Here is a 24,275-nt window from a genome sequence, read left to right on the forward strand (position 1 = left end):
CTTGATATCCATGAACTCAGTCTCTCACACACATACACACACACACAGATCTCAAGATTGTATCTTTGTGGGGCCCTGCCGTATGGATGTAATGTTTTGTTTATTTTTACATGCTAGTTGCAGTGTCTGTTCTTATGAAAGCACATTATATTACAGCTACAGTTCCACACATTGTCACTGTGCAACAGGTAATCTGGCATTTTAAGTTGTGATCCCAAATATCCACTTAGATGTGGGTGTAATGGCTAAAAAATGGTCCTAAATAGGCTGGAACATGAGTAATTAGGGGTTTGATTTTGGGGACAAATGGCACATGAATTGCCTTCTTGACTCTTGACTGTAATGTATGTCAAGAAGTCTTATTTTTGTTTTTTATTTTCAGGTGAAGGACTCGAAGACTCGAGTTTCTGAAAAAGCTCAGTTGTTCCAAGACTCGTCTCCTAGCAGACTGGACGTTGGCCCACAGGTAATGGTGAGTTAGATCTTAGACTGTCACTTGTGCAAATGTGAGTGGATGTCTTCTTGATATCCATGAACTCAGTCTCTCTCTCTCACACACACACACACACAGATCTCAAGATTGTGTCTTTGTGGGGCCCTGCCGTATAGATATTAATTCTATGGAAGTTGACAAAATGTTGTGCATATGTTGATTTATAATGTGATCAATCCAGTATACAAGGTAAACTCGTACTATTTGTAGTGGCATTGGGTGATCTGATTGAGGTGACTTATATTCTGTAGGTCAAAGTTCCTGAGTGTCTGAGTGAGTTCTGGATGTTAGGCTCTATAACCGTTTATAGCTACAAAAAAATTAGCATATTGTGATAAAGTTCATTATTTTCTGTAATGTACTGATAAACATTAGACTTTCATATATAGTAGATTCATTACACACAACCGAAGTAGTTTAAGCCTTTTATTGTTTCTAAAATTGATGATTTTGGCGTACAGCTCTTTAAAACCCAAAGTTCCTATCTCAATGAATTGGCATATTTCATCTGACCAATAAGAGAAAAGTGTTTTTAATACAAAAAAAGTCAACCTTCTAATAATTATTTTCAGTTATGCACTCAATACTTGGTCGGAAATCCTTTTGCAGAAATGACTGCCTCCATGCCACGCCGCATCGCAGCAATCAGCCTGTGGCACTGCTGAGGTGTTATGGAGGCACAGGATGCTTCCATAGCGGCCTTAAGCTCATCCAGAGTGTTGGGTCTTGCCTCGCTCAACTTTCTCTTCACAATATCCCACAGATTCTCTACGGGGTTCAGGTCAGGAGAGTTGGCAGGCCAGTTGAGCACAGTCATACCATGGTCAGTAAACCATTTACCAGTGGTTTTGGCACTGTGAGCAGGTGCCAGGTCATGCTGAAAAATTAAATCTTCATCTCCATTAAGCTTTTCAGCAGATTGAAGCATGAAGTGCTCCAAAATCTCCTGATAGCTAGCTGCATTGACCCTGCCCTTAGTAAAACACAGTGGACCAACACCAGCAGCTGACATGCCACCCCAGACCATCACTGACTGTGGGTACTTGACACTGGACTTCAGGCATTTTAGCATTTCCCTCTGCCCAGTCTTCCTCCAGACTCTGGCACCTTGATTTCCTTATGAGATGCAAAATTTGATTTCATCTGAAAAAAGTACTTTGGACCACTGAGCAACAGTCCAGTGCTGCTTCTCTGTAGCCCAGGTCAGACGCTTCTGCCGCTGTTTCTGGTTCAAAAGTGGCTTAACGTGGAGAATGTGACACCTGTAGCCTATTTCCTGCACACGCCTGTACACGGTGGCTCTGGATATTTCCACTCCAGACTCGGTCCACTGCTTCCGCAGGTCCCCCAAGGTCTGGAATCGGTCCTTCTCCACAATCGTCCTCAGGGTTCGGTCACCTCTTCTCGTTGTGCAGCGTTTTCTGCCACACTTTTTCCTTCCCAGAGACTTCCCACTGAGGTGCCTTGATACAGCACTCTGGGAACAGCCTATTCGTTCAGAAATGTCTTTCTGTGTCTTACCCTCTTGCTTGAGGGCGTCAATGATGGCCTTCTGGACAGCAGTCAGGTCGGCAGTCTTACCCATGATTGTGGTTTTGAGTAATGAACCAGGCTGGGAGTTTTAAAAGCCTCAGGAATCTTTTGCAGGTGTTAAGAGTTAATTAGTTGATGCAGATGATTAGGTTAATAGCTCGTTTAGAGAACCTTTTCATGATATGCTAATTTGGAATTTAGGGTTTTTATGAGGTGTACGCCAAAATCATCAATATTAGTAACAATAAAAGGCTTGAACTACTTCAGTTGTGTGTAATGAATCTAATGTATATGAAAGTCTAATGTTTGTCAGTACATTACAGAAAATAATGAACTTTATTACAATATGCTAATTTTTGAGAAGGACCTGTATGAAGGACCCAATGAAAGTTGTTTTACATCTAGGTAACTGCACACATCCACAAACGCTGGAGGGCAAGAACACCATTTCCAGATCTGTATTGCTGCAATTTAAGCTAACAAAATAAAATCTAGAGGTTTAGATAATGTAAAGCAGTAAAATCTAATATATTTGTGCAGAACAAAAAAAAATCTTAAAGCTAACAGTGTTTAGCATAAATCTTCCAGATCCATTAGAAATGGCTAACGAGCTGTGAGACAACAGTCCTCAGTCAGAACTGACCACCTGCATTTCTCAACTGATGCAACACAAATGTAACCGGTTCTCTTCTACGTTTTGCGGTTTAATGTTGAAGGGTCGCTGTGACACCGCTTGTCTTTAAAGATTAGTGGATTCTCCATTTATTCTGTCAAGCAACATAATTGGAAATGCTAAACAAGACATTATAGGGTGCCACTCCAATGACAACACATTTTGTGTAATTATTAAAACAAGGCCATTACCGCTGGTGAAACTAAACTACACACCACATTGGCATTGGCGTTTTCACACACTTATTTCTAATGACTGATCTGCAGCACAGTTCTCCTCACTGCTGTTAGATCTGAGCCGGCGTTCTGCCCCGGCTCCTCGACACCCAGCCATGCATAAATATATCAAAAGGCACATAAGTCATTAGATGGCTAACTTGTTTGTGTCTTGACATGTGGGTTAGGGTCAGTTTAACCAGTGAACTGAAGAATCTGCTAAATGAGTAAAAAAAAAAAAAAACCTTAAGGAGGGAGACAGGGAATAATTGACGAGTATGCAGAAGCAACTTAAGATCAAGATCAGAGACAGCAAGGAGGCATACAGGAAGAAGCTGTAGAACAAACTACAGAGGAACAATATCAGAGATGTGTGGTCAGGGATGAAGAAGATCACAGGCTTCAAGCAGAGGAAGGATTGCACAGATGGCAGCCTGGACACAGCCAATGAACTGAACAAGTTCTTCAATAGGTTCAGTTCCCACATCCCATCCTCCTCTGATCCAACATTTTCCTGTCACACGCCAGCTCTTTTGTCCTCTAACACAGTCATGGACTCTTCTGGTTCTATAAATCTGTCTTCAACCAAGTCGGGAGATGCTGCTGCCCCATTTACCTCCCCCTCCCACCTATCTGTCTCTAGAAGTCAGGTGAAGAGGCAGCTGGAGAGACTGAACAGGAACAAAGCTGCAGGTCCAGATGGTGTCAGCCCCAGAGTACTGAAGACCTGTGCAGAGCAGCTCTGTGGGATTCTGCAGCACCTCTTCAACCTCAGCCTGGCCCAGGAGAAGGTTCCAGTCCTGTGGAAGACATCCTGCCTTGTTCCAGTTCCAAAGAAAACTCGCCCATCAGTCAATGACGACTACAGACCGGTTGCCCTGACATCCCACATCATGAAGGTCCTGGAGAGACTCCTGTTGGTCCACCTGAATAAGCAAACTAGAACATATCAGGACCCGCTGCAGTTTGCTTATCGCCATTGAGTTGGAGTTGAAGATGCCATCATCCTGCTGCTTCAACCAACCCACTGTCATCTGGACAAAGCAGGCAGCACTGTGAGGGTCATGTTCTTTGATTTCTCCAGTGCATTTAACACAATCCAGCCTGATGTACTTTGCCAGAAACTCCAGAAGACACAGGTGGGGGCCTCAACTATCGCCTGGATTAAAGACTACCTGACAAACAGACCACAGTTTGTGAGGCTGAAGAACTGCACATCAAACCAGGTGATCAGTAACATTGGAGCACCACAGGGAACTGCACTCTCACCATTCCTTTTCACCCTGTACACCTCAGACTTCCGGTACAAATCAGAGACCTGTCATCTACAGAAATACTCCGATGACTCTGCAGCTGTCGGGTGTATCAGAGATGGACAGGAAGCTGAGTACAGAGAGCTGGTGGAGCACTTTGTGGCATGGTGTGGAAACAATCATCTGACCTTGAACGTGAACAAAACAAAGGAGATGATTTTAGACTTCAGAAGAAACAGGGTGGAGTCAAACACTGTTTCCATCATGGGAGAAGAAGTGGAGGTGGTTGAGGAATACAAATACCTTGGAGTTCACCTGGACAACAGACTGGACTGGAGAAAGAACAGCCAAGCTGTTTACAAGAAGGGACACAGCAGACTTCACTTCTTGAGGACGCTTAGGTCCTTGGGTTAGGGCTGAATTGAAGGAATTAATCATGCTGATGAATTTTATTTCGCCACAATTTTGCTCTATTTATTGACAACTGACAGATAAAATGATGGTCAATGGGGATGTGCTGGCTTCTTGCTCTACAGCCTGGGGAAGAGGTGTGGGTGCATGATGTCACGCTTCAAGGGGTCTATTAGAAAGTTGTTCTTCTTTAAACCTAATCAAACTTTGACATGGTTCATCTCCAGACATTTCGATGTCCATCTTCAGACTTTTAATGTGTATTTTTATAGTTCATCACTGACAAAAGCATCAAGGAAAATGTTTTTTATTCTTTTTAACCAGCGAAATCTCGCTGTGGTTGTCTTTCAGGTTGTTCCTTTTTTTTCTGTTTTTTTTTGTGAAGCTGTAGCATATACACCTTTTCCAAAAGTGGTTCCAAGAGAACACTGTTAACAAGAATAGTTTTACATAAAATCAAGTCAGTCATTTATAAGTAGCACAGATATGTTAATCAATATTAAGTTGATTAGGCTTAATTGAGTGTACAGAAATTTTGTTGCCTGTAGTTTTAATTTATCTTTAATATCTGATTGACCTTTTCATTGTGCAGCAGGTAGCCTTTTCATCCCTTAACTTGTGATATTTTTTTCATATTGCAATTAATTATCATACAGCTTTCCATTGTGGACTACTCGGACAGTGATGATGGGGACAGTGATGATGGAAACATGGATGCAAAGAATGATACTTCTGACACGCTACATAACAGTGACATTGGAATGCAAAGCAAAACGGTAGAAACAAATTTCTGAAATACCTTAAATGATCAAAATCAAATGTTATGTAAATGAATAACAAACAATGGTGCTTCTTTGTGTTTTTAAAAGTTTACCATTAGAGTTGGTAGAAAATGAACCTCTGCTGACTTTGTAAGTTGTCCCATGAAAAAGAAAATATAACTCTAATTTAAATGGTGGGGACAAATCTGTAAAAGAAGAGGGAAGTAAAAATAAACGGTGCCTCAGAAAGGTAAGGAAATGAGTACAATTTGGACAAGCAGGCGGTGAGCAGGTATATGGCAAACCATTTTTTACATTAGATCAACAATTAGACCTCTCTGTAATTCCTATTTTATATAGTAATAATTTAATTTATCCATCCATTTTCATCTGATTATCTGGAGTCGGGTCGTGGGGGCAGTAGTCTAAACAGAGAAGCCCAGACTTGACACCTTCTCCCATAGTACTCTCCTCAGCAGTCATCCATAGGGTATCATGGGGATATCCCCATAGGAGCAAGAAATCTTGTTGATGGGGATCTGAAAACTATTTCATTCACGAAAATGTGAAATAATTGTTACCTAATTTGAAATGCATTTTTTTATTCTGTCTCACTGTTTAAATAATTGAAGTTGGAGTTTGTTAAATGGCAAACGCACAAAGTCAGCATGGTTTCAGTTATTTTTTCCCCTGACTGTATAATCTTAACTACACAACACTGTTCTTGCTCATGTACTGAAACCTTCTCACTGTTTTGACACACTGTTTATTATTCAAATCAGTATGCAGTTGGCCAAACTGGAGATGATGTTCCAAAGCTTAGACGAACCAGAAGCATTCAGGTATTCCTTTACCAACTTTACTTCACTACATAAAAACATAATTAGCTTATATAGTGAATCTATAATATTTTTCATTTAAAATATGATTATGAATTGTAAAATTCACTTCAATGTAATATGTTGCAGATGAAGAAGAAAGTACCAAGTTTTTCTGATGCGCTATATGATTCAAGTGATGACAGTATGGAAGTCCCTTCAGCATCAAATGAAATGGAGTCACACTGGCTAAGAGGATCTTCCTTTTCTGTAAGCCTCATCATTCAATTTCAAATGTGTATTGCCCCAAAAAAATGTTTTACACCCTTAAATTTTTGAAAATATCCAGTGTCCTGTTATTGTAAAGTCTAATGGCACTTACACACTAGCATCGGCTCCACTCCACTCTGCCCGCCGTGTTTGTTCCACACTGCCTTAGGGATGTGGATGTAATTGAGCACATAGGCCATCTCCAAAATCACAAAGATAAAAGCCTCAACTACTGCAAAGCCCTTCTAACTGGTCTTCCAGGCTGTACTGTGAGACCTCTTTAAATGGTCCAGAACGCAGAGGTGCGTCTGGTCTTCAATCAGCCAAAAAGAGCACACGTCACCCCTCTGCTCATTGAGCTCCACTGGCTACCGCTAGCAGCACGCATCAAATTCAAATTGCTAACACTAGCATACAAAGTCCGAGATGGTACGGCTCCCATCTACCTGAATCCTCTTGCAAAGGCTTGCGTCTCGGCCCGGCTGCTCCGGTCATCACAGGATCGTCGGCTAGCAGTGCCTACACCACGCTCAGGACAATCCAGACTCTTCTCATGCATCGTTCCACACCTACCAAGCACTACCAGAACAGGAGCTTCCTTTTCAATTTTCAAGAAACTCCTGAAGACCCTGCTCTTCAGAGAGCATCTTCTTAACTAGCACCCTCCCTGCACCCGTCCCCCCTCTCTGCTGTCCACTCCTTGTTCCCTCCTCTCCATGATTCATAATGCTGCCTCACTGCCACCTGTGATTGACTGAATAGTGTTTGTTGTTGTTAGCCTCAAGGGCTACATGCTGACTGTCACTTGTAAGTCGCTTTGGACTAAAGTGTCTGCTAAATACATAAATATAAACTCCTCAGCATCCAGAATGTTGATGAAGTAGGCATGCAGGATGGTCCTGCCCCCTAATGATGGTGTGTGGGTTGGACTGGTTTCGGCCTGAGGCAGGCCGCCTTGGGAAGAGGGCTGAAAATGCATCCGGTTGCATGCGGTAAATTCCCGGGCTACTAAAATTTGAACACTAATTATCCTATCTAGGCTGTGTAGAAGCGATGCTAGTGTGTAAGTGCAATAATTCAAACATTTCTTGGAAGGTGCTATAAATACTGGCCAGTTCTAATTTTGTTTAAAACAAAAACGGAACAGGGTTTTGATTTGATTTATAATAAATTTGTGGTTTATATTGCGACATTCCTCACTAATCCAGATGCTGAGGTACATGTCAAGCTAGCTGTTCTGCACTTTCTCTTTTTGTTGACACATTTTTGTATTTCTGTAACATGTTTTACTGATAACCTGGCAGCAGCCAGATCTCTGTGTCCCCGTCCTGTGTAGAGTCTACACATTTAGATCTAGAATCACTGCCACGGAAACTGTCTGAAAGAGGGAGAGCTCTCTGGTAGCAATATTTTAAACTGATTGGAAGATGCGCAAGCTAGTGCCCAGCTAGTGCTGCTGCCAGGTTAGGATGCTTGATACAATCTAACTCGCTCTCTACAGCTTAGTGCTGACACACGATTGGTTAGTCTATTTTGGCCCGGAGTTCGGACGGTTTGATCTGGAGCGGTACAAGATGAATTCTCCTGAGTTTAAGAAAACTCCAAATCTCACGAGAATTCATCTAGGAGCGCACGGTTATTTTACTGTATTAGTTTGGGCTCTAAATGCCCTGAAAACAATTGGACCAAATACTCTTATTAAAGGGAGCATCTTTTTTATTTTATTTTTTTATAAAGAGGGAATTTAAATGAAGATGTTGATTTCTGTTTTGAATTAAGAATGCAGGAAGAAATACTAATTTATTTCTACCTCCCTTTCTCCATTATTAAAGAGTTTTGTTGGATTAGACGAGGCCAGTGAAGGGAGCGAAGAAGAATATGTACCAGACACCAGTGGAGAAAGCACAGACAGCGAGGCCAGCCTAAAAATATCTCAGGAAAAAAAGATTTCTCCCTGGAAAAAAAGAATGTCAACTACTAAAAAGAGGAGCAAGTTTGGCTGTCGGGTCCAACATAAGTACAGTCATGGTACAAGTTTGGAAGAGTGTGATTCCAGCTCCACTACAAGTGAATATGAAAAGTTAGACCTAAAGGATAGATCTGGTTATCTCGCTCCTGTTTCAGAGAGTTGTTATAGAAGTACTGCTCAAAACAGAAGCATGTGTTGCAGTCAGGGAGAGTCTGGTCAGAGTAGAAGCTCTGAAAGCCATGATGCCAGAGCCACTACAAGTAAGGATGAAGGAACATCTCTGGAAGAAGAACTTGTTTTTGTTTCTCCTGTTACAAAGAAAGAAGATGGTTCCAGGAAGTACAACAAGAAACACCATTGTGTATATTGTGGTGGTCTTGTTCAAAAAATGTCGAGGCATCTACTACGTAAACACAAAGATAAAGTGGAGGTAGCAAAAGCCAGTAGTTTGCCAAAGAACTCCAAACAACGACGACTTCAGTTTGATTATATACGGAATAAAGGTAATTTTGAGCATAACTCGGAAGTCTTGCAAAAAAAGCAGGGCAAACTCATTCCATGGAAGCAACCAAATGCCCAAATGGACGGACAAATATTTAAACACTGTGTGTATTGTTTTGGATTATTCAACAGAAAGCAAATGTGGCGGCACTTCCAGTCATGCAAATTTAAGCCTCAAGATGAGCTTTCTAAGGGGGGTAAGACAAAAGTACAAGCATTGTGTGCATTTGCGGAGGCAGTTCCACTGGGGTTCAGTGATGCATACTGGAGGTTCTTGAGCAATCTTATTCAAGACAAGATAACACTTGCGATCAAGCAGGATCATTGCATACTGGATTATGGATACAGATTGTTCAAGAAGAATGAGAAGTTGGTCAACCAGCACCAGTACATCCGCCAAAAGCTGAGAGAACTTGGCCGACTACTACTCGAAGCCAAAGCTGTTTCTCCTGTGAACAGTGTTAAAGATCTGATCAAGCCTGAAAAGTACAGTCAGGTAATCTCTGCTACAAAACGCCTTGCTGGATTTAATGATGAAAATGGCAAGTACCAGAAACCATCCCTGGCTAGAAAAGTTGGTCACAACATTCATTCTTTAGCCATGTTTGTTAAGACTGAAGGACTAAAGATGAAGGACAAACAAACTGTCCAAGATGCAGAAGAATTTATTCAACTGTATCAAGAAAGCTGGAGGTATGACATTGCTAGTCAAGCTTTGACTCAAATTGAACAGAAGAAGTGGAATTCTCCTCTCCTTCTCCCATTTACACATGATGTCCAGATCCTTCACAGCCATCTGACAGACAAACAACAAAAACATCTAAATGCATTGAAAGAAAAGCCTTCACACTCAACCTGGAAAGATCTTGCTAAAGTGACTCTCACACAAGTCATTCTTTTCAATCGCCGGCGAGCTGGTGAGGTTTCCAGGATGCCGTTGTCTGTTTACTTGTCAAAGGATGCCTCAGAAACCCACGAGGATGTTAACTTGGCCCTCACAGCACTTGAACAAAAGCTTTGCAGCTACTTTGTCAGGATTACCATTGTGGGAAAGAGGGGAAGGAAAGTCCCTGTTCTACTAAGTCCAACTATGAAAGAATCACTGGATGCCCTTAGTGAAAATCGTGAAGAATGTGGAGTTTTGAAAGAAAACCAGTACCTGTTTGCATTGCCTCACTCCATCCACTACCTGAGAGGTTCAGACTGTATAAGGCAGTTTGTAAGTGAATGCAATGACTTGAAAAACCCTGCAGCACTTACCTCAACTAAGCTCAGGAAGCATATTGCTACCTTGTCAACAGTTTTGAATCTCAAGACCACAGAACTGGACCAATTAGCCGATTTCCTTGGGCACAACATTGCAGTCCACAGAAAGCACTACCGCCTTCCAGAGGGTACCCTACAGTTGGCAAAAGTAAGCAAAGTTCTCCTAGCCTTGGAACAAGGACGCCTAGGCGAATATAAAGGGAAGAGCCTGGATGAAATCCACCTAGATGTCAATGGTATTAACATTTAATCATTTCTATTTTAAGGAAAATAAGTCCACTAGCCTTCTTATTGAAGATATTTATAAACTTGTGATTTGTGTAAGAGAGTATTTTTTTCTTAACTTTTCTTGTATTGGTTCTGCAGTTCCTGGTCAATAACATTATCCTTTGAAACTTCTTATTACCATTTCAGAAACTGTTGATATGGATGGGATTTCACAAGAGGAAGGTATGAATTTCTTTTAATTCTCAAATTGAATTATCATTAGTTATCATTACACTAGACCAGTGGTGTCCAACCCTGGTGCTGGAGGGCCCCTATGTAGCAAGTTTTAGTTGTTTCCCTGTTCCATCATACATAATTAAATGGTTGAATCGGCTATCCAGCAGGGCTGCAAGTTCTGTAGAGGCCTGTTAATCGCCCAAGTAGTCAAGTGTAGTGAATCCATTTCTCTGCTTAAACACATCCAACCCATTGGGTGATTAACAAGCTTCAACAGAACTTAAGAACATGCTGAACAGATAATTAAAACATGGAATAAAGTATGTTGCAGTTGGGAAAATAGTAAATCATGCTGGATATAGGGGCTCTTGAGGACCTGAAAATTGGAATGTTACATGACACAAATTTGAAAAAGCTCCCTCAATCTATAGTGGAAGCACAGTTGATTTGACACCAGCTATGGGGTACAAAGTCAGTGCAGCCATAGCATCATGGTTGACCTGCAAAGCATTGCTGCTTGTTGCACCTCCTTTAGTACCTTTGCACAGGTGTGGCCTTCTAGTCCAGGGGTTCTCAAACTTTTGGGTGTAGAAATTTTCTAGGGACCCCCCCTATAATCCTCAAGCTGATAAGATTTTCTACACTGCCTTTTGTAGTCCCAGACACTGTAGATATTGATTTTATTTAATTTCATTTATTTTAATTTTAGATGATTTTGTTTTTCATCTGACAATATTAGAACATTTCGGTAATGTCTGACATGTTTTTAAAAACACTATAATTAATACTCCTGGACAGGGTATGAATTTCAAAATTGCTTCTGGGGAGCCCTAAGATGGGAGTGGGTTAGGGGGGTTGCCTTGGCCCCCAAAATGCCTTGAAACGGCTCTGGGTGTGTGACTGAGTTTTGAAGGTGATCTGAATTGTATCAAATGTATAAATATTATGTGCTGCTTTAGAAAACGTAATATAAACGATTCTGCACCATAGAAGAGTACCATAATCAGTTATAGTGGAATGTAGTTTTGTTATTTTAATGGCGGCACCAGCTTAGCATCCAAACCTGTCAGAGCGGTGTTCTCAACATTTACCGGGTAGGAAACTTTGGTCTGCCTTCATGTGGTACTGCAGGGCTGAGCGCTGGAGTTGTAACCTGAGACCGAACCTGAATCAAATCAGCCCGACCGGTTCTGTTGGATTTGGGCCGTAAATTATGTTGAGTGAGTGAGTCTGCTCACACAAGAGAGGATCGGAGGACGCTCCTCCAAATACTCATTATTTTAATTTCATTAATATTTCTCCTGGAAGCGCTCAGTCAGACCGAGTGTTGTGATGTCAGGAGGTCCGGTCTTGGAGAGGGAGCGGGGTCAGAGCAGCGTAATCATCTGTCTCTTTTATTTAGGGACTCGGAGAAGTTAAAAGGAGAGAGAAATAGAAGATAGAAGTTCTTGTTCCACTTTATTCTTTTGTTTCATGATGATAGACTGATGTTAATTTCAGCTTAAAGGGAAACTGGGAGGAAGCTTTGGTTCATTTTAAGTAATATGAGATCTTGTTTCCTATCTGCTCCTCCGGAGACAACATGGACATGAGGGTTACATGATGGCAGTCACACAGGAGGGGGACAGGTGTTGTTCTTCCTAATATTGCAAGCTTGTGTGTTATGTACATTACAGCCAGCGATCCAAGCCGCAGCAGCACCCCCCGGCCTCTTGCTTCTGGGTCTATCTTGTGAGTGGCCCTCGGACCATTGTAATCGAGGAGCCCTGCTTTAATCCCTAGAGTACAGCTTACAAGGCATTTATTCTTACTATAGACCACTGCGAATGTGTTAAATATGAGTAAAGTTGACCTTGTATATTTATGAAATAGTTATTGTCACTGTAGATCATCACAATACAAAGTGTAATCTGTTTTTTTCTTGTTAAAAATCTTTCAGAAGAGCAGACACCAGAAGATGTTGAAGGGACATCTTTGTCCGTCACACCAAGTGGTCCAGAAAGCGAGTCCACAAAGAAAGGTGAGCTTGTAAAACCACTATTTGGGGTTAGTATTCCTTTCCAATATTAAACATTTCTTATTAACACATACATAAGCTAAATATTAAAAGTCCATTATCATTTCTATCCTCCCATCTATGCTCCCATCTGTTACTTGCTTAAATATAAATGGCAAACAAAAACATAATAAAATCTAGTGGAATGACTTCATAAATTATGATTTTTGTGGCGCCACAATGAGGGGAGTCACAGGTTGCTCCAGAGTTTTACGCCTTCCACTCGCAGCCTTTTCCAGTTTTACTCTGACAAAAAAACACAGACTGAGCAGAATGTTCAAAATCACCAGCATATCTACCTATGTTGTGTTTTTGTGACCTACTGATCACCTTGTGTTGCCCAGACTTTCCTCTCCCTAACCACTTAGGCCAGCTCCTCCGGGGGGATCCCAAGGCATTCCTTTGCCAGCCGAGAGACATAGTCCCTCCAGCGTTTCCTGGGTCTTCCTTTGGTCTCCTCCCAGTTGGACGTGCCTGGAAAATCTCACCAGGGTAGCGTCCAGGAGGCATCCTAACTAGATGCTCTCACCGAGCTTCTCACCCTATCTCTAAGGGAGAGCCCAGCCACCCTGTGGAGAAAACTCTTTTTGGCTGCTTTTATCCGTAATCTTGTTCTTTCGGTCACTACCTAAAGGTTACAACCATAGGTGAGGGTAGGAACGTAGATCGACCAGTAAATGGAGAGCTTCGCCTTCTGGCTCAGCTCTCTCTTCACCACGACAGACCGGTACAACATCACTCCAGATACAGCTTCAATCCGTCTATCGATCTCCTGATTCATCCTCTTAAACTCCTCCACTTGGGGAAGGATCTCATCCTTGACCTGGAGAAGGCATTCTACCCTTTTCCGACGGAAGACCATGGTCTCGGATTTTGAGGAGCTGATTCTCATCGGAGCTGCGTCACACTTGGCTGTGAACTGCTCCAGCGAAAGCTGGAGAACACAGTCTGATCAGAGACCTGATCCTTAGGCCACCAAAACAGATCCCCTTACCACCTTGGCTGCACCTATAAATCCTGTCCATAAAAGTTATAAACAGAATTGGTGGAAAAGGCCTGCCTTGGCCAAGTCCAACTCTCACAGGAAATGAGTCCGATGCAGACCAAGCTCTGACAATGGTCGTACAGGGCTATCAGCCGGTATCAAGGGGCCTGGTACCCCAAACTCTCAGAGTACTCCACACAAGCCCCCCCCCCCCCCCCAACCACCACCAAGGGATGCAGTTGAACACCATCTCAAAATCCCCACACACCCCATCGACAATCCGATGGACCCTCCTCTCCAGAACCCCCAAATAGACCTTACCAGGAAGGCTCATGAGTATGATCCCCCTGTAGTTGGAACACACCCTCTGTTCTTTCTTTTTAATTATAGGCCCGTGGCACGTTATTGTTTACATCCGGGTAACAACGCACATCCAAACTAGCTGGAGGGGAAAAAGCCCGTCTCCAGCCCTTTCCCAGAGCTGTATCTCTGCGATTTAGACTAACAAAATAAAACCTATGGATTTAGATATCACCACTTTAGACCATCTAACATCTTTGTGCAGATGAATAAAATAAAAACATCTTGAAGCAAACGATGTAGCTCAAAGCTTCTAGATGCTTTTGAAGTAGCTAGCTAGCTGTGAGATGAGGATCCCATGCTGACCTGGCAGCCCGAGCAGATCTGGTACCAACACCAGCTGTCTGGACTTCTCACAGAACCAAAGGAGTAACTGGATCTCTTACGTTTTGTGGATTAATGCTGAATGGTCGCTGTGACAATGCTCGTCTTTTGAGATTAACAGATGCTCCGTTTATTCTGACGATTGAGTGCAAACAGAAACAAACGACCTTAGCGGCTACCCACTCCAATTACACATTTGGTTTAATTATTAAGATCGTTGCCGTGGTTAACACACAGAAATACGCACCACACCGGCATTGTCCTTTTAACACATTTATTTCTCAGGACACATCTGCTGCAGCACAGCTCTCCCCTGGTTCTGGTTCTGTCCCGTATAATATAATTGTATGATAAAAGCGTATAAGTCAGATGGCTGTAACTTTTTTGTTTCTGGGCATGTGGGGCAGATTAACTTTTTTATTCTGTCACAAGACTTTGTCTGCCACAATGTGTGTGGTTTATCCACTAGCCGTTCTGCCTTTGGCGTATTTTATCAGCTAAAATCCTGCAAAATTGAGCTCATCTGTCCTTCATTTGTTTACTTATGCAGCCTACAGGACTGTGTGTGTGTTAACCCTGCATATAGATTTTATTTCTCCGCTATTTACCTCTGTTTATTGACAACTAACAGATAAACACAACTGGGGTCAGTGCGGAGATGCATCTTCTTGCCCTCCAGTCTGCAGCTATGGGCGGGGGTGTGGGCATGTGACATCACGCTGCAATGGGTCAATAGGGACCACCAGCCCGGTCTGCCAAACCAGTGGAACTGCTCCCGATGCTCATGTGATATTTCAGAGCCGCGTCAACCAACACAGCCCCTCAACATCTAGAACCTTAAGGAATTCTGGGCGGATCTCATCCACCCCTGGAGCCTTTCCACCGAGGAGTTTTTTGACTGCCTCAGTGACCTCAGGGTCCAGAGATTAGAGAGCCCAACTCAAAGTCCCAAAACTCTGATTCCACACTGGAAGGTGGGATTAAGGAGGTCTTCCAAGTACTCAGCCCATTGATTCACAATGTCCCAAGTCGAGATCAGCAGCACACCGTCGCCACTGTAAACAGTGTTGCTAGTGCACAATTTTACCTTCCTGAGACGCCGGATGGTGAACCAGAATCTCCTCGAAGCCGTACAGAAGTTTTGTTTTATGCTCTCACCAAACTTCTCCCGTGCCCGGGTTTTTGCTTCCGCAACCATCCAAACCACATTCCGCTTGGACTGCCGGTACCCATCAGCTGCCTCCAGAATCCCACAAGCAAAAAAGACCCACTAGGACTCTTTCTTCAGCCTGACAGCATCGCTAACCCCCAGGGTTCACCAGCCAGTTTGAGATTGGTGCCACAGCAGGCACAGACCACCCTGCGGCCCCAGCTGCGGTCAGCCACTTTGACAATGGATGGAACATGGCCCACTCAATGTCTCCTGCCTCCCTCAGGACTCTACGTTCTGTTGGAGGTGGGAGTTAAAGCTCCTGACAGGAGACTCTGTCAGACATTCTCAGCAGACCCTCAAAACATGTTTGCGTCTGCCAGGTCTCACCGGCATCTTCTGCCACCATTGAAGCCAACTCACCACCACATAGTGGTCAGTGGACAGCTCCGCCCTTATTTTCACCCAAGTGTCCAAGACATACGTTCGCAGATCAGATGAGACGACAACAAAATTGGTCATTGAGCTGCGATCTAAAGTATACTGGTGCCAAGAGACACCTTTATGCCTGAACATGGTGGTGTTCATTATGGACAATCCATGACGAGCACAGAAGTTCAATAACAAAACACCACTCTGATTCAGATCAGGATGAACATTCCTCCTAACCACACCTCTCCAGGTCTCACTGTTGTTGCCCACATGAGCATTGAAGTCCCCCAGCAGAACGAGGGAGTCACTGGAAGGGGCGCTCTCCAGTACCCCCTCCAGGGACTCCAAAAAGGATGGGTATTCTGAGCTGTAGGTTGGTGCTTAAGCACAAACCACAACCAGGACCCGCCCCCCCCACACAAAGGCGGAGAGAGGCTACCCTCTCCTTTACCGGGCTAAGCCCCAACACACAGGCACCAAGATGGGGAGCAAGAAGTATGCCCAGCCCTGCTCGGCACCTTTCAGTGGGAGTAACTCCAGTGTGGTAGAGAGTCCAACCCCTCTTGAGGAAACTGATTCCAGAGCCATGCATTGAGGTGTGTCCAACAATATCCAGTCGGAGTCTCTCAACCCCACATGTCAACAATGGCTCTTTCCCCACCAGAGAGGTGACATTCCTCTTGTCGAGAGTAGCGATACTTTTTAAGGTACTGACCGAATTCCATAGTACCGACTGAGCACAGATTCACGTCATTTGAAAAGGTGCCTTGTTTCAGTACCCGTCCTTCGTAACGAGAACTTGCCTAGACAGCTGTGCATGCGCAAGGACGTTGTCGTCGGTCGCTGCAAGTGAGTTGTAAACAGAGCAGCATGGTAGAAAGAACGCACGCCAAAACTTGGGTCCACTTCACTAAATGTGATGGGTAACTGGGTGATGATGAAACCAGCGACAACAATCTAAGTAAAGCTGGGCGCACACTGTGACTTTTTTCACTTTTTTGAGCTGATTTTCCACTCGTGCGAGAATCCACGAGATCGGGGCGAGTTTTGCGCTGAGCGTCGTGTAGTGTACAGGGGGTTACGAGAGGCGATTAACACCACGTGACCAGCTACCGATCAGCAATCTTGAGCTTGCACGGACTTCTGGTGTGTTTGATATTTTGCTTGTCCCTCGTGAGGGTATCGCACTGTTGAAGCGGCGCTGCGAGCAGCTGCAACCCACAAAGTGTCAGAACCACTCACGGCGCATGCGCAATCATGCATAAACACTGCTCGCCTGCTAACACACGTTATTCGTTTTAATTTCTACACGTCTTTTGCACATAATGACAAGGATTGTCAAAGCGTGTTTGCCGTGTTCATGTCAAATTAAACTGATCACAAAACAGATTTACTTTTTTTTGTTTTCCTCATCCAACCCCCATAAATCCCTGTGTGTCCTCCTGCAGCACTCCTGAAGGACAACAGGCAAGACAAAAAAGTCGGACGTGTTGTGTAAAAACTGCTATTTTTACCATATTTTAGGTCCGACGTGTTGCTACCAGGCATACAGTGTGAGCAGTCAGGTCGCATCCGAGAACTGGGTTGTACAGTGTGAGCACATGGCTCGTGAGATCCGCCCTGCGAGGAAGTCGTACAGTTTGAGCTGAAGCTGAACGCTGCGAGTGAAAAAGTCGCACAGTGTCCACCCAGCTTAAGGCATCCTCATCTTAATCTGCTCCTGTAGGTAAATAAAATGTTTAAGATAACATTAGCTTGATATGTTAGCTTCCGTTCCGCTAATGGTGCGTTTGCTTTCTCCTCGGAACTCCGAATTTCTTACTAGAAGAACATGAACGCGCTCTAAAGTTTGGCTTCACTAAATGCGACGGGTGATTATGAGAAGATGAAACCAGCAACAACGATCTGTGTGAGGCATCATCGTTTTAATCTGCTCCAGCAGCTAAATAAACTGTTTAAGATAACGTTAGCTTGATAAATTAGCTTCCATCGCCACCATTGTTATCAGCTAATGGTGCGTTCGCTTTCTCCTCGGAAATTCTAACTTCCCAATAGGAAAAATCGAATGAAAAAGGACTGCAAAAGGAATGAAGATACACAGTAAATTTAGTTCACAGTAAAGATGTTTGCTTCAGTTTAATTATCAGCTTATAAAACTACAAGGACGATGTTAAAATACAAACAGTTATGTGTTATTTATCGTGATATTTTTCAAATATGGTTATATATTGAGAAAAATATATATTTAATTATAAAAGAGAATTACAATATTAAACACGCAAGTATCGAAAATTGGTACCGTTAAGTACCGGTATCGATTCCTAGGTACCGGGAATTAGTACTGGATCGATTCAAATGTCAAAGGTACCCATCCCTAGTTGAGAGCTAGCTTTTGTAGCCGAGGATCAGTCCGCCAAGGTCCCCGGCTTTCCACACTGCACCCAACCACTCTGGCCCCTCCTACGAGTGGTGAGCCCATGGAAAGGGGGACCCACATCTCCTCTTTGGGATGTAGCCCGGCCAGGCTCCATGGGTAAAAGCCCGGCCACCGGGCGTTCGCCAGCCTGCCCCAACTCCAGGCCTGGCTTCAGATCGGGGCCCCCGGTGACCCACGTCTGGGCATGAGAACGCTGTTCCCATTTATAGTATTCATCATAAGGGGTCTTTGGGCTGCACTTTGTCTTATCCTTCCCTAGGATCTGTTTGCCATGGGTGACCCTGCCAGAGGCATAAAGCCTCAGACATCTTAGCTCCTAGAATCATTGGGACACTCAAACACCTCTACCACGTTAAGGTGGCAGCCCAGGGGGAGTGGCCTTCTGAACTGGCTGAGTAGAAGTTTATGCATAACTGCAAGCTCAGGAGAATCCAACTCCTTAATGTTTGCAGGCCTTCAGACACAAGCACCTTGCTTTATAATGGAATTTTAGCAGCTGCTCTGTATTAGTTTTGGCAGAAACCTTTCTCACATTGGCTTTATCAAAGCAAACGTGTGTGCTCTGAATCGGCCACAAATCTCTCAACACTGCGAAGATCAGGCTCTAGATTTTGTTAAATATCCAAAAGTGTAATAGTAGGTTGAAGTTTTCTGACCCATGACATACAAAGTCAATACGGAGACAGAGGTAAGAGTTTTTATTAACAAGAGTAACAAAGCAGGATACTTGGAGGGGAAGGTCAGAGTCCAAGGGGGTGGGTCTGAAAGCAGAGTTTCTTTAATTATGGTATTATTGGCAGTTGCATTTTGAAGGTTAAGAAGGGTTTACGAGTCTAAGAGTTGAGTTGGCTCCCAAGGAAGGGAGAGAGGAGGTCTTGCCAGAGTGAGTGGTGTGGCAAGAGGAAATCCAGAAGACTGCAGTAACTGAAGGGTGGACAAGTGGGCAACAGAGCAGGCAGTCAGAAGGAGCTCGAGGTGGGATGTTGAGACTAGAGAATCCGGGAGGTTTATAGCAGTGACAAGAGAGATGACATGAAAGCCCAATGTGAGTAATCATCCAGCAAGGTGAAGGTGTCCAACATCTTTTTAAATCACTGGTGGTAGATTAGGGAAACTAGCAACAGCTACACCCACTGCTCAGAAATACCCGGCTGTATTTGGGACAGTGTAAATATGTAAAGCTTTTTTTGTTTTTCTTGGCCACTGCAGATTATTTGCTGTCTCAAAATAGACAAGTTTAACTTGTTTTCTTTTCTGTGCTAATTTCAGCACTGCTGATGCCAGAAGACAACCAACCGACTTCTTGTGTTCCTACATCTAGCGGCCAGTGTAAAGAGAAGTTGCCCAAAAAGAGAGGTGAGCTAGAGTAGCCCTCATTCGGGGGCAGTAAGCTTTCTACTTTTCAGTATCCAGATTTATCACCACTGTTTTTGCATAGTTCAAACATTAAAACTGCATCAGTGTATTCATTCCTTCACATTTCCTGCTAACTAAACCCACACGACTTAAGCATCATGCTCTCTATACCATACCAAATTTATTTGTTTAGCGCGTTTAAAAAAAAGCTGACCAAAGTGCTGCACAGAGAAAAAGCACCAAACACAAAAACAACAAAATTGAGGTTCCCCTTCATGCACACAGAGTGCATACAGAACAGTCATACAAATAAAAAACCAAGATCAAAGCAGAAAAAAAATTAATAGTAAAAACAGAGACACATCATAAAAATGAAAACTCTGACTGAAAACATCACTCCCACACATAAAAACCCTCACATTGCAGCTAAATGCTGACGTAGCAGCATTGTTGGGACTTGGTGGCTGTCCACCCGTCACCCACTAATCCAGCCCTCTGAGTTGGTTGAATAGAACGTTCATGCATATTAGCAAGCTTCTGAAAGATCCTACACTTTAATGTTCACAGGCCTTCAGAGGCACCAGCAGCTTGCTTTAAAATGGAATTTTAGCAGCTGCTCTGTCAATGTGATGCATTAATTTGGCAGAAATATTTATCACTCTGCCTTTATCTGAACAAACCTGTGCGTGCTCCTAATCAGCCACAAATCTTTCAACAGTACAAAGATCAAGCTCTAGTTTTTGTGAAATACCTAAAGGTTTCATACCTTGTTGAATGTATGTTTAACTATTCATGCATTTTGGCAGAAGCAGGATCTTTTTACCCTCCCATATTGCTTGAAATTGTTAACCTGCTTAACGCATTCACATCCATTGATGACCAAAGTCGACATTTGCATTTTTTTAATGTGCGGGCGTCTGAACGAGCCCCGCACAGCGAGAACAAACATCCCAGCTCTAAAGCTGATCTTCATCTACAGACATCACGTGATCAGGAAGCAGAAAGTCCATGTGTTAGGAGATCATTTTGGGCCGCTGCTGTGTAAAAAGCGAGGCGCGAACCAGAAAAGCTTCTGCCGACCACAATTCAACGGATTATGAAAGAATGGATAATGCTGGAAACATGCAGATTCTTCATCATGAAAATAGCTAGTCTACTCTTTGTTCATAGAGCAGAATGTTCTGACTTCAAAAACAGTAAAATCGCTCAAACGCTGGCAGCACGGGGCTTTTCTGATCAGGTAATAGCTGGTAGTTGATAAGTTAATGTGGAACATCCTTTAGTAGGTTTCCTTTTATAATTGGGCTCACATGACAAACTATAATCACAGGTGCCTGAGAATTATTTCAGTGATCAAATCATCCAGAAACATGATGGCATTCGTGAGTTTAATCAAAAAACTAACAAAGGTCTGTCACCTACACCTATTTTAATAATAATTTGGGACAGTGTAAATATGTAAAGCTTTTTTTGTTTTTCTTGGCCACTGCAGATTATTTGCTGTCTCAAAATAGACAAGTTTAACTTGTTTTCTTTTCTGTGCTAATTTCAGCACTGCTGATGCCAGAAGACAACCAACCGACTTCTTGTGTTCCTACATCTAGCGGCCAGTGTAAAGAGAAGTTGCCCAAAAAGAGAGGTGAGCTAGAGTAGCCCTCATTCGGGGGCAGTAAGCTTTCTACTTTTCAGTATCCAGATTTATCACCACTGTTTTTGCATAGTTCAAACATTAAAACTGCATCAGTGTATTCATTCCTTCACATTTCCTGCTAACTAAACCCACACGACTTAAGCATCATGCTCTCTATACCATACCAAATTTATTTGTTTAGCGCGTTTAAAAAAAAGCTGACCAAAGTGCTGCAATATACACACACACACACACACACACAAAACTATTTTATGAGTTAAAATGACTAATTAGCATGATTAAAATGATCAACATTGCTTTGATTTGTAAAGTAAATTCCAAAAGTATGAATGAAGTTATATTATGACAGATTTGGTGTGGTGACTCGCTGTCATGTTTAATTACCAGCATTTTCTTGAACAGTTGCCCCCCCCCCCCCCCCCCCCCCCATAGTTGTCGGCCTTCAGTCTCAAAACTATGGTATCTAGGTAGTTGTTTTACCACCTGAGAAAACATTTCTCGCACAATTTTTGGTTACATTTTTCTCTACACTTTGGTTTCTCTCCTCACCTCTGGTTTTTCTCCACCAGGGGATACAAAAAGGCTGTTTATTGTCAATGAGCCATTCCTCAGCTTTCAGAAGCTGGAGTTTTTTAGTTTGTTGTAGTTACAGTCATTAAAAATGGTTTATCAAAGCTATTTTGTAAAGCTACAGAATTTTTTTTATGTCCTTAGGTAAAGAAATGGCTGCCAAAAGAAGCTGGACTTCAGAGGAATGTAATGCAGTAAACAGACATTTAAGGAAATGCATAATGACAAACCAGGTCCCGGGTAAGGCAGAGTGTGAAAGGTGCATCGCTGCAGAACCTGAAGCTCTGGGGACCAGAGATTGGAGAGCTGTGAAATATTATGTGAAAAACAGAATCACTTGCATGAGGAGAAAAAATGAGTAAAACACTAGTGGGTCACCAGTCAGTTAGAAATGAAATGTTTCTGGCAAAGCACCAGTTGGAGCACAACTGCTGGAGAGGGAGGAGCAAGCGGGGCCACAATATCAGCGTTGCGTGCACGAACCCTTGGCTGGAGCAAATGAGTAACTGGATGTCGCTTCCTACATGTAGGAGCTGGAGGAGGAGATGCCTACATTGGCACTCAACGTAGCAGACAGTGCTGCCTCAACACAACACCCACCGCACACCACTTAAGTTATTTACGTATAACATAATACCTGTTTTGCTTGTAGTGCAGGAGCTTTTTCCCTTGTATATAGGAAGAGGCCATTGGTTACTCATCTGCTCCAGCTGAGACTCTGTGCACACATGATGCTGATCTTGCGGCTCCTCCTGCTCCTCCTTCCCCCACAGTCGCTCTCTGACTCGTGCATCACTACAAAAACATTTCATTTCTACTTAACCGTCACAAAGGAAAAAGGAAATACAGTTCAGTTTCTTCCAGAATATGTTTTTATTTTCATTTTAGAAACTTGTATTAATAGACAAGTGCAGTTATGCAAATTAGTTAAAAGACATGTTCAGTTTTAAAGGGTTTGAAACCTTATTGGTTATTCTAGAGCTTTTTTTATTCAAGTTTTTCTATTCTGAATGTCTTCTGAATAAAAGAAGGAAAAAAATCTTTGAATGGCACATTCAGTCTTTTAAAACTGTGCTTTTTTCCATTAAATATTTGGTTCAGTGAAAAATGTTTTCATTGATTATTTCTGAATAATCGGTCAGTTTCATGCAGGCTGAGCATGAAAATAGTCTCCTACACCTATGTCCTGCATTAGCTTCTGATAGAAAATAGACGATGAAACTAGGATTAGAAAAGCCTGACAGATCTACGTCAAACTGTCACTTAATGTTCATGGACTCACCCATCTTGACCTGATCTGACAATCTTCTAGACTTTGAAATAGGTGCACCAGGACTTTTTGTACCCAGAGTACAACTTACAAGGCATTCATTCCTAACTAGAGACCACTGCAAAAATATTATTTATACAAGTGAACCACACTTAACATCTTAAAGTATAAAAAAATGCATAACAAAGGTCATCTTTTCTATGGCTACATTTGTAATCCTTTTCCTAAACTCAGGAAAAGCTATGGTTAGTACTTTCTACCAAATGGTATTCCGTTCAAATAAACACCATTATGACCTAATTAACAGAAGAAAATAGGTCAGCAGGGGAAAAGGGACAAGATCATTTTAAAATGTACAGTTTATTTAACCAGATGGAATAACCGGAAGGAAATTGATGGCTGAATGGATACAATGATTCATAACACTAAAACTTTAAAGGTTTTCTTGAACTAAATTATAAAATCGGGATAGATGAATGTTTGTATGGGTTTAACTTAAACATAATTTTGACAGAAATCCTATTTTAAACTAAAAGATTGGAAATTTTCATAAAAAGCCCCATAAAATACTAAAAAAAAGTGTAATAACACGATGTAAAAATGTTTTTTCCCACTAAATTATAACATGTGTATACATGCATGTTTGTATTGGTTTAACTTAATGAAAATTTTGATAGAAATCCCCATTTAGATCAGAAAACATTTTAATGTATACAAAGGCCCCACGACGGAGTAAAAAACGTGTGTGTAAAGTGGACCTCACAAAGCTGGAATGTAAGAAACCGGGCCCCATAACTAGCTAAAATCCTTTTTTATAAAAAGTTTAAAGTTTTGCTTATTGAAAGTGATTTTTGGCATCAAGATTTTTTTTGGGACTTGCCTGATTTTTTTCAGCGTTCTAGTACCACTAGAAGGGTTGGACCCTGCAACTGGGGGAAAAAAGTTCGGGCCCCACATGCGAGTTACGCTATAATGTGTGTGTGTGTGTGTGTGTGTGTGTGTGTGTGTGTGTGTGTGTGTGTGTGACAGTGAAAACAAAATGTGACACTAAAGGCAGGAGGCTATGGTTAAGCTTTC

At 42.5% G+C, this 24,275-nt stretch overlaps 1 protein-coding gene across 2 annotated transcripts; it reads left to right on the plus strand.

The window, feature by feature from the left end:
* The first annotated feature begins 198 nt into the window (after positions 1–198).
* LOC139068500 (uncharacterized) lies at positions 199–24,219 on the plus strand. Of its 2 annotated transcripts, none has more exons than XM_070549031.1 (10): positions 199–472; positions 5,235–5,354; positions 6,122–6,181; positions 6,308–6,427; positions 8,260–10,399; positions 10,578–10,613; positions 12,547–12,627; positions 19,621–19,707; positions 21,260–21,346; positions 22,073–24,219. In XM_070549031.1, the coding sequence occupies exons 1-10, from the start codon at positions 347–349 to the stop codon at positions 22,288–22,290; spliced, it is 3,075 nt and encodes a 1,024-aa protein (XP_070405132.1). In that variant the 5' UTR covers positions 199–346; the 3' UTR covers positions 22,291–24,219. The 2 variants fall into 2 exon arrangements, with proteins under 2 accessions (XP_070405132.1, XP_070405133.1); XM_070549032.1 differs by having other exon boundaries at positions 199–466.
* The last annotated feature ends 56 nt before the right edge of the window (positions 24,220–24,275 follow it).

Source organism: Nothobranchius furzeri, chromosome 1 (genome assembly GCF_043380555.1).
Source record: "Nothobranchius furzeri strain GRZ-AD chromosome 1, NfurGRZ-RIMD1, whole genome shotgun sequence".
Taxonomy (NCBI): domain Eukaryota; kingdom Metazoa; phylum Chordata; class Actinopteri; order Cyprinodontiformes; family Nothobranchiidae; genus Nothobranchius; species Nothobranchius furzeri.

Coding starts and splice junctions, on each gene's coding strand:
- LOC139068500 (XM_070549031.1), top strand. CDS start 347: ATGTCAAGAAGTCTTATTTTTGTTTTTTATTTTCAGGTGAAGGACTCG. Junction 473..5,234: donor ACGTTGGCCCACAGGTAATG/GTGAGTTAGATC, acceptor ATTATCATACAG/CTTTCCATTGTGGACTACTC. Junction 12,628..19,620: donor AAGCGAGTCCACAAAGAAAG/GTGAGCTTGTAA, acceptor TGCTAATTTCAG/CACTGCTGATGCCAGAAGAC.